Genomic DNA, 18,513 nt, shown 5'->3' with positions numbered 1-18,513 from the left:
ATAATCTTAAGATGTATACTCATATATTTATAAAAAAAAAATTAAAAAATTAATAACGTGACCCCAATTTCATGAATTTAAACTATAAAAAGACATTGCCACCGACCTAGTCAACTTTGTGACCCCATATTATTATTTCTTTTCTTTACCTACCGTCAATGTCATCACTCTTAACTGTGATCCCTTTTTTATGTGTCCTCTTTCATTTGTTTTTCAATAACATTGAATGAATTATGCTAGTTTATAACTTATAAGATAGCAAATAGCTTAAAATATAGGTTATTGCTTAATACTGGTAACCGAAGCTTAAAGCTGATGATTGAAATTAAAATGTTTGGTATAATTAGTTTTTAAAGTGACTCATAGATATAAATGACATAAAAGCATATATATGTTTAATTGTTTATATTTTTTTTAAGGAATTTTTTATAAATTTTATTTGTAAGCGTTTTTAACTAATATATCTATCTTACAATAGAAAAAACACAAACATTCAATTTATTTCAGAGTATTTTTCATCCTTAAATGATAATTTTTTTTTTTTTTGACAAAAAAATGATAAATGTTATATATTAATTTAAGGGTTAATTATGTTTCTAGTCCCTATAAAATAGCGACCTTGTAAGTTTAGTCCCTACTTAATTTTAATAGCATTTTTAGTCCCTAATTTTGTTTTTCTGCACTGAGTATTAGTCCCTACTCAATTCAAATTTGTTTAATTTATGCTTAAACTCTTAAATTTTTGAACAATTTTTTGCAGACATGTTTAGAACATTACTAAAAGTTCGTCCGCAAAAAATTATTGCAAAATTTGATTTCTACATCCAGATTTTATTACTTTTTATCTTTAACTTTTGTCGTTTTAAAAAATTCATATTTAATTCATTTCATGTCAGAAAATTCTAAATTTTAGTAAACGAACCTTTCATAGTGTTCTAATCTTGTCTCAAAAAAATCGTTCAAAAATTTAAGAGTTTAAGGATAATTAATCAAACTTTGTTTTAGCAGGGACTTAAATTATAAGTAAAATTTTTTTTATAGGGACTAAAAATGCTATTAAAATTAAGTAGGGACTAAACTTACAAGGTCGCTATTTTATAGGGACTAGAAACATAATTAACCCTTAATTTAATTGAGGTTTTCTTAACATTTCACTTTATTATCATATCTTTTTATTTTGATATTTTTTAAAGAATATATTTTTAAAAAGAAAAATGTTAAAAAAAGAATATATTTTTTAACATTTCACTTTATTTATTTTTATTCAAATTGGTAAAATAAAAACGATGGCAAGCCCTTTTTATTTAACTAGGTCTTTTTATTTAAAATGCTAGTTCCCAAACACTTCTTAAGTGCAAGCCCTTCATCATAAAAGGATGGCAAGTTCATTGTGCAAATCTCTTGAAAAGGTTATTTTATTTAGAGAATTGTAGGAATGAGACCTAGTTTCCCGTGAAAGAAGCATGACCTAATTTTTTTTTTTCTCTTTATTGCGCCAACTTAACCATTGCCAAATGCAACCCCTGATTAATATTTGACGACAAGTTTAGTACACTTGTTAAAAATTCTCATCACTCATCCCCAAAGACTATTTTTATCTTTCGTGTTTATTTAATAATAATTCTAGAGTGATGTAAATGATAGGTGACAACCAAGAAGTGTCTACATAGTTGTGATGTCTCAATTTGTCATGTGATGCCTCTAGCCTAGTGAGTAGGTTCACACAATTTAAGTGTGTAGAAATGGGTCATCCGAGATTGGAACCCCGACCGCAACAAATTAAATAAGTGTGGTTCACACAATTATTTCCGACGTGCATTCCGAAAGTGTTTATTTGATTTAGAAAGTGTGATACATGTGTAGATGTCATAGGGTTAATTAGGTTTACATTCATATTCAACTATTCTGTCATACGACATCGAATCAATCAACTATTTTGCTCGGCATTAGAAGTAGATTGATACAATAGATTTTGCATCATTAGGCAAACATGTCAATGTACCATGATGGATATAATGGAAGTTGTATCTATATCTTAAAAGGTATACCGTCAATCAATATGAACCATTGAATGACCAGTTAACAAAGTCTAATCTAATCGTAGCTTTTACTCGTATTCGTAATCCAAACTTCTTTTTCCTTAAAAAAAAAAATTAAACTTCTTTTAAACTTGATTTAAAAAACTGCAAAACTTAAACCTGACAGTAACTATTTTTATTTTTTTTTGGAAGGAAGTAACTAATTTAGTGGTACTAATGAATTAAATTAAATTGGCTTAATTGCACTTTTGCCCCCTATATTTTGCCAATTGTGCGATTTTGCACCCCATTGTTTCAAACGAGCGATTTTGCACCCTATATTTTGCCAATTGTGCGATTTTGCACCCCATAGTTTTCCCCCTTTCTGATTTTGCACCTCAAAAAATCATAAAAATATTCAGTTTTTTTCCAAAAAATTTAAAAAATCAGAAAATATAATCAGATTTTTTTTAAAATTCTGGAATTTAATTTTCAAAATACAAAAAAAAGTAAATATTCAAAATTTTAAAAAAATCTGACCTTTTTTTAAATTGGTATCCAGATTTTTAAAAATTAAATTTTTTTCCAGAATTTTTTAAAAAAATCTGACCTTTTTTTAAATTGGTATCCAGAATTTTAAAAACTAAATTTTTTTCCAGAATTTTTTTAAAAAAATCTGACCTTTTTTAAAAATTTTGAAAATTTACTTTTTTTTGTATTTTGAAAATTAAATTCCAGAATTTTAAAAAAAATCTGATTTTTTTTCTAATTTTTTAAATTTTTTTCGATTTTTTAAATTTTTTTAGAAAAAAACAGAATATTTTTTTGATTTTCTGGGTGCAAAATCAGAAAGGGGGAAAACTATGGGGTGCAAAATCGCTCGTTTGAAACAATGGGGTGCAAAATCGCACAATTGGCAAAATATAGGGTGCAAAATCGCTCGTTTGAAACAATGGGGTGCAAAATCGCACAATTGGCAAAATATAGGGGGCAAAAGTGCAATTAAGCCAATTAAATTATCAAATCAAGCATAGTCTTAAGATGGATATGTGGTTATCACAAAATTTAATATTTATAACGTGGCCCCAATTTCAAGAAATTAAACTAAAAAAAGACATTGACAGAGACCTGGTCAACTGTGTGACCCCAATTTGTTTACCTTCTAAAGCAAGTATCGTCACTTTCAGGAACTCCCATTACCATCAATGTCATCACTCTTAACTGTGATCCCCTTTTTATGTGTCCTCTTTCATTTCTTCTTCAATAACATTAAATGAATTATGCATAGAAATTATGGTAATTGAGTTTTCTTTAGTTCATGAACACATGTATTCAATTTCAAGGTGGCACAACAACATGAAAATGTTGCTTATATCTTTCTGAAAAATAGAGAAAAACTTCCAAGTTCACACTTGGTAGTGGCAGATAATCTGGAATATGAAACTGACTTAAAATTAATATGGTTGAAATTGAAATGAAAACAATTAATTACGTTAAAATATTATAAGGAGACAAAAATTATGGTTAATGAGTAGGTCCACCTTACTTATAGCATTTAATTTGATGATGCTCTTCATGCACTATAAATAAGGGTGTTGTTAGAGCATTTTCTCTCATCCTTTTCTCAAGTACTGTTACCTAATTAACAAAGATGAATTTCAAACCTTTTGTTTTGCTGATACTTCTGTCTGGTGTGGTTCTCATATCTGCAGTGAGGGCTTATGAAGATCCACCACCAAGCGGAAAGGATGAAGAGCTTATGGAATGTGACAAGCAAGAATATGGTAACTTTGATCTCTTTATGTGTTTTATTTTAATCCGATTGATATATAATGTGAATGATGGTTATTTAAGTCAATTGTGAAATATTATGCAGTTTTAAGTGGAAGGAAAATGACCTTAGAGCCACTTCATGGTGGAAAGTGCAAAGGAAAGGGAGGTGGAGGTTATGGTGGTGGATCTGGTGGTAGTGGTGGAGGTGGCGGCCAAGGAGGAGGTAGTGGTGGTGGAGAAGGAGGTGGGAGTGGAAGTGGAGGAGGTGATTATGGTGGAGGTTCTGGTGGAGGAGGTAGTGGTGGAAGTGGAGGAGGTAGTGGTGGAAGTGGAGGAGGTGGGGGTAGTGGTGGAAGCGGAGGAGGTGATTATGGCGGTGGTGGAAGTTCAGGTGGGGGAGGTGGAAGCGGAGGAGGAGGGAAAGGTGGTGGAGGAAGTGGAGGAAGTGGTGGAAGCCGGGGAGGTGATTATGGTGGTGGAGGAAGTGGAAGTGGCGGTGGTGGCAGTGGAGGAGGAGGTGGTGGTGGAGGAAGTGGTGGAAGTGGAGGAGGAGGTCACGGTGGTGGAGGAAGTGGTGGCAGCGGAGGAGGTCATGGTGGCGGTGGAAGTGGAGGAGGTGGTGGAAGCGGAGGAGGAGGAGGTTATGGTGGTGGAGGAAGTGGAGGAGGTTCTGGTGGAGGTGGTGGTGGTGGAAGCGGTGGAGGTCATGGTGGTGGAGGAAGTGGAAGTGGGGGAGGAGGTTATGGTGGTGGAGGAAGTGGAGGTGGTAGTGGTGGAAGCGGAGGAGGAGGTCATGGTGGCCATGGTGGTAAAGGAGGTCATGGTGGCCATGGTGGTAAAGGAGGTCATGGTGGTCATGGTGGCGGAGGTAGTGGAGGGGGAGGTCATGGTGGCCATGGCGGTGGAGGAGGTCATGGTGGAAGTGGAGGAGGAGGTCATGGTGGTGGTGGTGGAAGTGGAGGAGGAGGCTATGGTGGTGGAGGAGGTTCTGGTGGAGCTGGTGGTGGCGGAAGTGGAGGAGGAGGCCATGGTGGAGGAGGTCACGGTGGTGGAGGAAGTGGAAGCGGAGGTCATGGTGGTGGGGAAGGTGGTGGTGGTGGAAGCGGAGGAGGTTACGGTGGTGGAGGAAGTGGAAGTGGTGGAAGCGGAGGAGGCCATGGTGGTGGAGGAAGTGGTGGTTCAGGCGGCGGAGGAAGTGCAGGAGGTGGTGGTAGTGGTGGAAGCGGAGGAGGAGGACATGGTGGTGGAGGAAGTGGTGGTTCAGGCGGTGGAGGAAGTGCGGGAGGTGGTGGTAGTGGTGGAAGCGGAGGAGATTATGGTGGTGGAGGAGGAGGCAGTGGTGGAAGTGGAGGAAGCGGAGGAGGTAGTTCTGGCGGCGGAAGTGGATCAGGTGGTGGTGAAGGGAGTGGTAGCGGAGGAGGAGGTTATGGTGGTGGAGGAAGTGGAGGTGGAGCAGGTGGTGGAAGCGGAGGTGGCAGTGGTAGCGGGGGAGGTTCTGGTGGAGGCGGAAGTGGAGGAGGAAGTTCTGGCGGTGGAGGAAGCGGTGGTGGAAGTGGAGGAGGTGGTGGTGAAGGAGGTTCTGGTGGTGGTGGAAGCGGAGGAGGAGGATACGGTGGTGGAGCAAGTGGTGGAAGCGGAGGAGGAGGATCAAGTGGAGGTGGTGGAGGCGACGGAGGCGGTGGAGGTTATTAAAACAATGTTATATGAGACCTTTGTATTTTGTGGCAGATATAGAAAGAGTATATCTACTCTCTTCAAGTTTCTTTTATCCTTAAATGTTTGTCATGAGTATTATATGGTCTCTGCTAATGTGTAGCACATAAATTATGAATGAAAAGATTGGAGATATTCAAAATAATCATATTAGCAAGTTTTCATGACTCCTTACATATTTTAATTATAGATATGATATTGAAGTACCTAAATTTAAATTCAAGCAATGTTCAAAGACTAACTAAGAAGCGTTTGAATAATACATCATTTTTATCTTTTTATTTCCAAACAGAATCAAAATGTACAATTTTGCAAAAATGAAGTATCATTAATTGGCTCCAAGTTTCTGCAGTCTATTTCTGCATGTAAGTTTAGTTGTTAATTTTTTTTAAAAACATTCAATAAATAATTGAATGTAAAATTCTCACAGTATATAGATTAAAGCAGGTTGAAGCAAATGCACACAAAATCAAAGCAAGGAGAAAACTTTATTTACATTTTTCATTGCAAAAATGATGTCATGATTTCATTTTGTTAGGAATTAACAGAAAACAGAAGAGTAACTCCCAGTTACAATGGAATGGTTTTGACATAATTGAAAATAACAATGGATGAGAATAACAAGGGAAATTAAATGATAGTTTATGTTTTGAATTTGCAAATGCAAAGTATGTTTAAGTATTCTTGTGTGCCTGTGATGTGTTGTCTTTATATGTTAAAGTGTTTATTGTGAATATGTGATCATGAGTGTAATTATATTTATTTGTGCATGGCTGTGAAGATGTGATCACAATATGTGATTTAATTGTGTGAGGAAACAATTTGTCAAGGGAAACATTGTGAGATAATGGATTCAAGGCTTTTTAGTGCATTGTCTTTGTTAGTACCTTTCCTTACAACAATAAGAAGATCCAACTCATCTGTACAACAACTGTGAGGCTAGATCATCATTGATTCTCTTGTGAGAGAAATATTAATTATGGTTCAGCCATAACCTCCTTACAAAAATTTAAGTTGTGCTCCTAAATACTTATGCTAGTTCAGGGATAATTTTCCTACTTGAATATGCTCAGAAAAACAAAGAAATTCTGAGAAGCACTTGGAACAACATCAGAATAACTTCTCAAGGTGTGAGTATGTGTTTATAAAATGGTTGGTAGAATTCTCACGTTACGAGCCGGTTTTATAAAGATTGAATTTATTCAACCCAAATCCTAGATGATATTAAAGTTTATCAGAGATATCCATTATATCTTCTATTGGGGCTCTCACTATCATGTCACTTAGGTCACACTCCAAATTTCAAGTCTCTTAGAGGACGGGAATGGTGTGTTAGGAGTCTTGTACCGAATAAAATAAGACATAAACATGTGTTATCAAGTGGTTGGTGTCCTCAGTATATTAGCAGGTTTTAGAGGATTGTTCTTTAGGTACCTATCAATTATTCATCAACGCCTCAAGCTACTAAAAATGCATATGTCGGTATAGTTAATTATTGTTTGCGTTTTTTTTTTTTAAATCGGTTAAACCGATTTAATAAATGATGAACAATAGTTTACTACCGTCACAGCGAATGATAGTTATAAGAGATAAGAGGTAAAAAAGAAAGCCTATTATGAAAGTGCAATAGTCCCATACTAGAATGTAGACTATAGTAAACTCTAAATTTTTTTAAAATAAATTATTTATTTATCTACACTTTTTTATTTTAAATGAAACAAAGTATGGGTCAGAATAGATAGATGACCTCTCTAAGGCAACAACCAAATTAGTTTGTAGAACGGATGAGCTAATTATATCCAACTTCTACATTTGCATCCAAATAGGGTTTTTATATAATTTCTTGTATTGAATCCAGGTTGAACATAAGATTATCACTTTATTCTTGGAGCATGACCTTTGATCACTAATTTAATTATAAATTGAATTCCAGGATTGTTTTTAAGGTGAAACTAAATAATTAATTTTCTAAAGGAAGTATTTCATATGCCTACATTTAATCCTAATTTTCCATTCGCATCAAAAAAAAATAGGAAAATACTATTTGCCTATCGAAGTCATGTCTAGCAATGAAACCAAGCAGTGACGAAATCTTGAAACTGCCTAGCAAAATAAAATCTTTGCCTAATAATAATAAGGGAAATGCTAAATGTCGCAAGAGTTATCATCACAACAGCATCACGAATAACCGTCACGGCTATAGTGTTATACTATTTCTGTTTCTAAAGGAGAGTCATAGGCACGATGCACCAAAACACCATCGATCCAAACAGTTCACAAGAACTTTTGCATGCTATGCCCTCTTTTTCATCCACGCTTGTAACCTTAATCTTTAATTAACACATGCCGAGAGAATCTGTTGTTTTTGGATTTCCAAACTGTTAAATTTGGATTTCCAAATTCTGTTATCTACCGAAGTTGTTACTAGGTTGAGTCACGACCAAGTCGCTCTCTTTAAGACGTTTCGTGGCACTACCCAAAGTTGTGCAAGGTAGACTATCAACCACGCCGCCTCCAGGATAAAACAAGTCCAACTACAACTGTTCGATTAACTACTGCACTTGGAGGTCACTTTGCCCATATATAAACACTTACTAGTTGGGGTGACCCTCCAATGTGAGACATTTTTAAGTCATACCCACACACTAGTTCTTTCATAGTGTTTTTTCTTTCCAATTTTCTTCACTAGAATTAACTAGTGTTCCAACAGAATCCTCAATGCAACTGGTACTTGTGCTGTAATCTTCGGAGCTACCTTGTGGAACCACCAACATAGGCATCTTGTAAACGACATACAAACTCACGTCGAAGAAATAGTCCACCGACGTTGACGAGAATGAACTCCACCAAGGTTGTTGGTGGTGTGGTTTGTTTGCTAGAGCGTTCAACGTCAACCATCATCAATTTACCTGTTATTAGATGGCTTCCAAGTGTTAGACAGGCCATATGCAAAGCAGTTCAGATAGGGTTGCTTGTGTTGCGTTCACAAACCATGTTTGGAGGAGTGGGAGAATTGGCACATATCAAAGTGTTTTTTTTTTGGTGTAACATATCAAAGTGTTAGTGGCGAACCGTTTCACAATGTAATTTTATTAATTAATAAGATTTTTAGAGAAGAAAATAAACAATATATTACATATTCGTGGACGTTTCTTTCGTTATATATAGCATAGCCTTGACAAAAAAATTATGCAAAAAATTCACTCCAAAAGCCTAGCATCCAATACCAGCCCAATCAAACCTCAAACCAAATTGACCTTTGGTGCATAACACACAAATAACTTCTTGGCAAATAAACACATGAATTGTTTGAACATCAATCCAAAAAAATGATTAAAGAAACAATAAAGGCAAATATGAATTGTTAAGGAAGTTAGTTCAATTGTGCAGAGCATTTTGTGGTTTCTTTGTATTTTCATTGAACGTTTAGGGCGTGTTTGAATGGAGGGTTTAGGAGGGGAGGACTTACTTTTCTTTTTTAAATTACTGACATTATAAAATGAATTTTAGAAAATTGAATTAACAACATGATAAATGATTATATAATACGGTTAAAGATACTTCAAAAACACTTAATTTATTTTAAAAAAAAACATTTACAATGTTCGTAATTTAAAAAATAAAAGTGAACCATCTCCTTCTAAACCCTCAATCCAAACACACCCTTAGAATTTACAACGTACAACTTGTATTAATCTACTTGCTCTACTAGTCCGACATTTCCCACATATCAGTACCTACTACCTAGGAGTCACACTCCACATGAATAAACCGACATATGATAATGAAAGGGATCGTGGTATTGCGCATGCATGAAAGTGTATTGTCGAAGGATTTTTTTTTTTTTTTGACGAATACTTAGAAATAATTAATTGGATGTTTGGTACTACCTATAGGTACTACCTGTAGTTTATATATATATATATATATATATATATATATATATATATATATATATATATATAGGGTTATGTTACAAGACACCTTCATAAAAAGTAGTGTGGTGTCTTTTATCAAGTCACACCTCAAGGTGTGATTTTCACTTTTTTAGTTATAACTTTGATAAAAGACACCTTCATAAAAAGTAGTCGGTGTCTTTTAACAAATGCTCATAGAGTAACTTGATAAAAGACACCTTCACAAAAGGTGTCTTCTATCATAACCCATATATATATATATATATATATATATATATATATATATATATGGGTTTGCTAGAACACACCCACACTGGTTTTTATGTGGGAGTGTTTTAGCAAAGCTACACCTTAGGGTGTAATTAACCACTTTTTAGTTATTTACTTGCTAAAACACTCCCACATAAAAACTAGTGGGTGTGTTATAGCAAATGCCTATAGGATTTGCTAGAACACACCCACTTGTTTTTGTTAGAAGGTGTGTTATAGCAACATACACCTTAGGGTGTATTTAACCACTTTTTAGTTATTTACTTGCTAAAACACTCCCACATAAAAACTAGTGGGTGTGTTCTAGCAAACCCCATATATATATATATATGCGAAGGAAACCAGAGCACATGATTGAGTAGAAAGAAATTACATTAGAAGATAATTCGGTGGATGTATTCATCAAGTCATTACCTAAATCAAGATTCAAGCATCGCTTGTATTTGATAAATTTTGTTGAAGAATAATTCAAGGATGTGGATAGCATCAACGAGGTACATGCGAAAATGGGCATTATCATAGATTTGAAGCCAAGATTGAGATTTATGGAGGTTAATGTCTTAAAATCCATGCATTTTTAGTGGCTGATGCTTGACTAAAATTACCTATAAAAAGAAATTATTTGACATATTGTCAATCAACTAAAAAAATAAATCTTAGAGAACGAGAACACAAAAAAAAAAAAAAAAAAAAAGTTTTTCTAATGTTGAGAGCTCTTGGGGTGAGGTTCTAGGGTTGAAAAACACATTTTAAACACGTTAGATAATGATATTGCAATAGAGATGTGATTCAAGCTTCTCTCTTTTTTTAAGAAAACACTAGGATTCATTCCATCTTTGGAATAAACTTCAGTCCTAAACATTCCAAGACACCCATTACCTGTGGTATATACCCTGACTAATTCAAATAAATATGTTGGAAGTTTAAAGACGAGATATTTGCATAATGTACCGTCTAAAATTAAACCAAGAATGCTTGAGGTGCTAGTTATGAAATTCACAAGGTTTGTACCACATACTATTTGCATTTAAGTTAATATTTTTTTTAAAAAATTGTGGATTTTAAATGTTTGAGCAAATTCTAGAACAAGAAAAATGTGCTACAAGTTATTGAATCTATCAAGAACCTTGCCCCATATAAAAAAAAGGACAGAACATGACATGTTTGTGAAAAATTTTTATGTAGGTCCCATAAGATGTTTTAAAATTACTTTTACCTATCTCGTTGCGGGAATTGCAGCATCTCATTTGTTTGTCTGAAGATCTAATATTCAATTCTTAAGGAAAACAAATGAAATCCAACAAACACACAACAACATAGACAAAAGTTGTTTTGGAACATCATCGAAACGAATTTCAAAAACACACAGCACCAATCTTTTTAGGAAACACGATTTTTGTTAGAATCAAAATTAGTTGGACATTTTCATGTTAAAGGATTATGTCAAACATCACTAGGTCCAAGATTTATAAAAAATAAGTAGCAAATAATATCGTATACTTTCAGGTCTTTAAATTACCCAATATCTTCCCTCGTAACTTTTGGAATTTCATGACCAACATTACAAACATTCTTAGCTTAATTTTAAGCTTTGCATTTTTCAAAATTTTCGTCTAAAAACTACTAACATCTTTATTTGAATTTGAGGGCCTTTTTAACTCAAATATAGATTCGACACAAAAATCTGCCAAATAAACTATGACATATCCATCACATGGTGCGGCCATAAATTTTAAGTCAAAATCGAGAGATCTTAGGGAATATATATATAGGGTTGTTAACTTGCACCCACTAAAAACACTAAGGTGCAAGTTAACAAGCTGCACCTTAGTGTTTTTAGGTGGGTGCAAGTTAACAGCCCCCACTGTTAACTTGCACCTACCTAAAAACACTAAGGTGCAAGTTAACAAGCTGCACCTACTAGTTATTTACCAAAACACCCATGTTTTTCTATTATAAACAAATATTATTTATGCTATATACAAAAATGTCTTTTTAATTAAAATAAAGTTTAATAGAGACAAAAGGGTGTTTTAGTAAAGTACAAGTAGGTGCAGCTTGGTACAAGTAGGTGCAGCTTGTTAACTTGCACCTTAGTGTTTTTAGGTGGGTGTATCTGAATAAACAATTATTGTTGGAGAATGTATAAACAATATTGAGAAGTTTCCTTACTATCAAGAGGTTCCCCTATCAAGAAATATACTTTCATGAATGATTTTAAATACTGATACATTTATTTATTATGATGAATGGAAAAAACAAAGTTTAAACTCCTAATTGTATATTTGGTTATCGGATAAATAAATTTTAATTTTATTTACTTAATATGACGAATAAATTCTAAAATCATAAGTCTTAAGAAGAATCAAAGAAACAAACTCAATTCCACTATAGAGTAATCAAACATGTTAAAATCAACTCCAGGTTTTTTTGAATCAATTTTAGCTCCTCCATAAATTGAATCAAATATGCACTAAATTCATGAATGAAACGGCTTAGATATCATCTCAAGAACCAAATCGTTCAACAAGATCAACTGTCATAAACTAGAGAGACTACTTTGTTAGTGTTAATATATTCCATTTTTGTTTGTTAAAAAAAATGTCATAAATCAGAGATGTAACTAAAGGATTAATTTTTCTTATTGAACAAATTGGTGTTGAAAAGCTATCTTTTTAAGATCCTTATAAGTTACTTAAGAAGACCAAAATACCCTTGTTCATTCTCGGCTTCCATTTCTATTTAATTTCTGTTTTTATGAATACAATAGATAACCTATAAGTTGATGCAACCACAGCTACACCTTCTTGGTAATTAGACCTGACTTTATAATATGATGAAGGGAAAACATAAACTCAAAGTATATCATTACACAACAAAAGTTCTTAAAAACTTAAAATTTATTAGAACAAAAATAGTTGAATATTCCTAGCATTCTTGAAATTTTCAAATTGATATTTGTATCAAATCAATAAAAAGTGATTCAAAAAACATCTATATCTTTTCAGACATTTCAAGAATCTTGTCATCAATAAAAATGTTCACCAATTTAATATTACTACCAATTTAATATTAAGCTTTTCTTTCCTTCTACCCTCCCACACTATCTGCTACATGAATAGGGAGCTTATTTACCCATTATATGTTATTGAAACGGTGAAGAAATAACCAAATGCCAGTGAACTATAAATAGCCAAATGAAGCCGCACAAGTATTAAACAAAGCCAAATCAAGAAACTATTCAAACTGAGGCAAAGAAAAAGTGAACAAACTAGCCTAATCAAACAACAAAAATAAAGAAAAGGTAATGAAACAAAATATCTAGATTCACTTTGTTCTCTAACAAAAACAAAACTTGAATAGAACCAAAAATTCAGAAAAATTTCACTCTAGAAGAAGGGTAAGTTTAATTGAAAGGAAAAATATTAGGGTATGACGGGTTGTAAAGAGATACGAGTGAAGTATAAAGTGGTAGTTTGCTACTCCTTCTACGAGTTTACTCTGTTTAACATGCATGTATATATATAGAGTCGGGTTAAGATTTTTCTCTATTTAATGAAGATATACGTTTGGAGAGAAATATACATGTAACATAAACTTTTATGTATCTATCTCTGCACCAATAAAAATGTCCTTTTAAATCAAAATGATTAGAACTTATATAGAGCTTGAGTGGGACAATGATGGTAATAGTGACAAAAATGATGGACAATGTCATGTGGCCATAACTTCACAAAATGTATAATGTTGCCAGATGTAGTGGTTGCAACATGTGGTCTTTGAAACTAACTAGCAAAAGAAGAAAAAAAATAAGATACGTAAAAACAAATGGAAAAGTGAAAAAGAGAGGGTTCTCAGAATGTTTAAACACTCGTGTTTGATGTTCTCTTGTATTGATTATCAGAGAAAGAGGAATTGAGATGTAATTCTCATTTTATTGTTGTGTGTAAGTCTGATTTACATAGAGAGCTGCTATTGATTTATATACAAAGTTGTAAGACTATTGAAATACTGTAACTGATGTAAAACTAATAACTAGGTAAGAACTAACAGACTTCTCTACTATAAATGAGATAAATTAGCATCTTTATTAGGTAATATCCCCCCACAAGCTGGACTATGTATGTCACAAAGGCCAAGCTTGGAAATTAAGGAGCCAAAAGCGGGCGACAGCAACGGTTTGGTCAACACATCAGCAAGTTGAGCAGAAGAAGGAATAGGAAGGAGATGAATAAGCCCACTTTGGATTTTCTCACGAACCACGTGACAATCAATCTCAATGTGTTTAGTTCTCTCATGAAATGTTGGGTTGTGAGCGAGATAAATAGCAGATTTATTGTCACAGTAGACGGAGGCAGGTTGCGAAAAAGTAACATGTAGATCATGAAACAAATATTGCAGCCACTGCAATTCACAAGAAAGACTAGCAAGAGCGCGATATTCGGCTTCAGAACTTGACCGGGAAACCGTAGATTGCTTCTTGGACTTCCAAGAGATGAGAGAAGAACCAATAAAAACACAGTATCCAGAAACAGAGCGACGGGTAGCAGGGCAAGATGCCCAATCCGAGTCAGCAAACCCAGACAACATCAAAGGAGAATTGGCAGAGAAGAAAAGTCCCTTTGTTGGGCAACTCTTCAAATATTTCAAGACACGAGTAGCAGCCTGGAAATGAATGTCTTGGGGGCGAGAAACAAATTGACTTAGTTGCTGGACAGCAAATGCAATATCTGGGCGAGTTGTAGTGAGATACAAAAGGCGGCCAATTAAACGTCTGAAAGCAGATTCATCATGATACAAGGGAGAATCTGAATCATGTAGTTTCAAGGAAGAGTCATAGGGAGTAGAACAAGGCTTCACAGCAAGATGGCCACTGTCAGAGAGCAAATCCAAAGTATACTTGCGTTGATTGAGCAAGATACCACTTGAAGATCGGGCTATCTCAAGACCAAGAAAGAAGCGAAGTTTGCCAAGATCTTTAATACTGAACTGTTGATCCAAGAAAGATTTGACATGTTGAATTTCAGTGAGATCATCACCCGCGAGGACAATATCATCCACGTAAACTAGAAGTGCTGTTATTTTTGTACCAGAAGTCTTTGTAAATAAAGAGTAGTCAGCAGAGGAATGTTGGTAACCAATGGAAACAAGAGCTGCTGAAAGTTTGGCATACCACTGTCGACTTGCCTGTTTAAGACCATAGAGAGATTTGTGAAGCTTACATACTTTGGTTGTCTCTGGGGAAGAGTTGGGAACCATAAGGCCAGGCGGGAGTTTCATGTATACCTCTTCATGAAGATCACCGTGAAGAAAAGCATTATTGACGTCAAGTTGCTCAAGAAACCAGCCTTTTATAGAAGCTAAGCTGAGAAGAGCTCTAACAGTGGTCAATTTTGCCACAGGAGAGAAAGTATCGAAATAGTCCACACCTTCCATTTGAGTGTAACCCTTGGCGACAAGACGAGCTTTATGACTCTCAATGGTCCCATCAGCATTGAATTTTACCTTATAAACCCACTTGCACCCAATTGGAATTTTGCCTGGTGGGAGGTCCACAATTGACCAAGTTTCAGTGGCAGCAAGAGCTGTTAATTCAGATTTCATAGCTTCTATCCAACATTCAGATTTACAAGCTTGGGTGTATGTTTGTGGCTCAGTGGTGGAAGATATAGTAAGACAATAGTTTTTATAAGGGATATCACATTTATCATAAGATAAAAAGGAAGAAATGGGGTAAGCAGAATTACCTGATTGGTGCAGAGAAGAGGTTAGAAGACTGCAGTGATAATCTTCAAGATAACTTGGTTTAGTTTTAGGTCTTGTAGAACGTCTCAATGCATCGGTGATAGGAGGAGGAGGAGGAGGAGGAGGTGCAGGAGGAGGAGTAGAAGTCAGAGGGGTAGGCTCAGATGAAGGAGTAGAAGATGGTGTAGGCAAAGTATTAACCTGAGTTGGTTGATGAAGGATGGAATCATACTCGGCAAGGGGGGTGAGATCATAGGAATCAAAGGAAGTTTGGTGACTAGATGAAGTGGAAGAAGATGTGAGAGGGGAAGAAAAAGGAAACTGACTTTCATAGAAAATAACATTTCTTGACAAGAAAAAGGCATTGGAATGGATATCATAGAGAAGATATCCTTTGGTTCCTTCTCTATATCCAAGAAAGACAGATTTTCTAGCACGAGGATGGAATTTAGAACGATTTTGTTGGATAGTGGAAGCAAAAGCTAAGCAACCAAATACCCGTAGGTGGAGAAGAGTAGGTGGCTGTTTATGGAGTAATTCGTAAGGGCTTTTATTGTGCAAGAGAGGAGAAGGAATGCGATTTATAATATGCACTGCATGCTGCACAGAAAAATGCCAAAAAGAAATAGGAATTTTTGATTGAAAGGAAAGGGCACGGGCAACATTAAGGATGTGTTGATGTTTCCGCTCAACAATGCCATTTTGTTGAGGAGTTTCAACACAAGATCGATGATGAATAATGCCTTTAGCTTGATAAAAGTCAGACATCAAGAATTCAGGCCCATTATCACTTCTTAAACACTTGAGTTTATGGTTGAATTGAGTTTCAATGAAAGAAATAAAATTGGTGAGATGTTGTCTAGCCTCACTTTTGGTTTTCATGAGAATGATCCAAGTAAAACGACTAAAATCATCAACTAGTGTAAAGAAATATTTATGGCCAGAAATGGATGGAGTGGCATATGGTCCCCAAATATCAGCATGTAATAGATCAAAAATATTAGAAGTACGAGTGAGACTATGGGGAAAAGATAGCTTTCTTTGTTTTGCATAATGACATATATCACAAGGAGATCGAGATTCTTTAAAATTCACAAAGGGAAATTGTGATGAAATACATTTATGTATTGAATCCGATATATGTCCTAGTCTAGTGTGCCAAATGGAAGAGGTTTGTGCGGTGTCACCGAGTGCTTGAGAGACAGAGTTACAAGAAAGACCAGAACTAGAACCAGAATCTTTAAGTTGAATTGATAAAGGTTTCAACACAAACAGTCCTCCAAATCTCTCAGCTGCACCAATCATTGTCCGGGTTGAAATCTGCAAAATAAAACAACCATTAATGGTGAAGAAGACATCATAAATTGTGGTGTCTAAAAGCTGGGTGACAGAGATCAAATTAACATGGAAATTAGGGATGTAATAGACATCATGTAGAATAAGGGATGGAGAAATTTGCACTTTGCCAGAAATTGTGGCAATGGTTTTCTGGCCATTAGGTAAGGACATAAACACAGGAGAAATTGTGTGATAAGAGACAAAGTTATGTAAGGAATGTGTGATATGGTCAGTGGCACCAGAATCTACAACCCAGTGGTCAGAGATCTTACCAAACGTGGGAGAAGAGGATGAACTTAAAGCTGCAGGATTAGATATAAGAGAGTTGACAGAAGGTTGATTGGGACTAGGATTCGAGGGTGTTGATGAAGCTTGTAATGTTGAATGTTGTAGAAGCTGTAAAATCTGATTATACTGCTCTTGAATGGTGTTGATAGTAGCTGGAGTGGGATTGGCGTGACTTTCTCTTTGTGGGGCATTAGAAGCGGTAGCAGCAACATTTACTGACTTAGAGTTTTTATGTTGATAACCAGTTGGATAGCCATGTAAGGCAAAACATGTGTCAATAGTATGATTGCGTCTACCACAATTAGTGCAGGTTCGATTATTAGAACCACGACCTCCATAATGACTTCCACGGCCTCTGCCGCGACCGCCGTGGTGAGTAGAAGCGAAACTCGAATAATTATTGCCAGAATTAGAAGTAGTTTTCTGAACCTGCATAATAGAGGACTGTTGTTCGACAGAATTATCAGTAACAGTAGAAATTAACATCTGTCGTTCTTGTTGAAGAACCAAGGAGAAGCATCGATCAATATCAGGTAAAGGATCGAGAAGCATGATTTGAGACCGAACACTTGCATATTGTTCATTCAAGCCTTTCAAAAATTTGATGACTTTGTCTTGTTCTTTGTGTCTCTTCAAATCAGATGCAGCACCACAGGTGCAGGGAATAGCACATGAACAATCTTTGAGAGGTCGAAAATTTTCCAATTCTTCCCAAAGTGTTGTCAAATGAGTGAAATAAGAAGAGATATCTAAGGTACCTTGCTGATAGCGAGCAATTTCTTCGAGAAGGTCAGCGATTCTAAATATATCGCCGTGTGCGAACCGCCGCTCCAAACACTTCCAGACCACCGCGGCACGATCGCACCACATGATTGACTTGGCGATGGTTTCTGAAATAGAGCGTTGGATCCAGGAAAGTACCATATTGTTGCAACGGATCCACGGATCATAAAGAGGATCAGACACGGCTGGAAGATTAAGAGTACCATCAACAAATTTCAACTTGTTCTTGGAGATTAATGCTACCTTCATTGAGCGAGACCATGACTGATAGTTTTTGTGATCAAGAAGAGGTGTAACAAGTATAATAGATGGATTCTCGTTAGGATGAAGGTAATAGGGATTGGTAGGGTTTGTGGCAAAATCAGCAAAAGGTTGAATCTCCATTGATGAACAGCGAATAAACGCAATCGCCGAAAGGAAGAAAAGCGGAAGTGAGCTAATCTGATACCATATTGATTATCAGAGAAAGAGGAATTAAGATGTAATTCTCATTTTATTGTTGTGTGTAAGTCTGATTTACATAGAGAGCTGCTATTGATTTATATACAAAGTTGTAAGACTATTGAAATACTGTAACTGATGTAAAACTAATAACTAGGTAAGAACTAACAGACTTCTCTACTATAAATGAGATAAATTAGCATCTTTATTAGGTAATATCTTGTTTT

General features: G+C 35.3%; 1 protein-coding gene across 1 annotated transcript; it reads left to right on the top strand.

The window, feature by feature from the left end:
• The first annotated feature begins 3,615 nt into the window (after positions 1 to 3,615).
• On the top strand, positions 3,616 to 5,649 carry LOC146934950 (uncharacterized). The gene is made up of 2 exons (XM_085750190.1): positions 3,616 to 3,802; positions 3,895 to 5,649. The coding sequence occupies exons 1-2, from the start codon at positions 3,670 to 3,672 to the stop codon at positions 5,481 to 5,483; spliced, it is 1,722 nt and encodes a 573-aa protein (XP_085606316.1). The 5' UTR covers positions 3,616 to 3,669; the 3' UTR covers positions 5,484 to 5,649.
• Positions 5,650 to 18,513: the final 12,864 nt, after the last annotated feature.

Source organism: Medicago sativa, chromosome 3 (genome assembly GCF_051527215.1).
Source record: "Medicago sativa cultivar Bolivia chromosome 3, Bolivia_mono, whole genome shotgun sequence".
Lineage (NCBI taxonomy): Eukaryota > Viridiplantae > Streptophyta > Magnoliopsida > Fabales > Fabaceae > Medicago > Medicago sativa.
This window is presented reverse-complemented; position numbering and strand designations above follow the sequence as displayed.

What these genes read in the sequence shown, in the direction of transcription:
- LOC146934950 (XM_085750190.1), top strand. Translation starts at nt 3,670, where the DNA reads ATGAATTTCAAACCTTTTGTTTTGCTGATACTTCTGTCTGGTGTGGTT. An exon ending in ATGTGACAAGCAAGAATATG is followed by an intron (nt 3,803 to 3,894) that starts GTAACTTTGATC and finishes AATATTATGCAG; the next exon opens with TTTTAAGTGGAAGGAAAATG.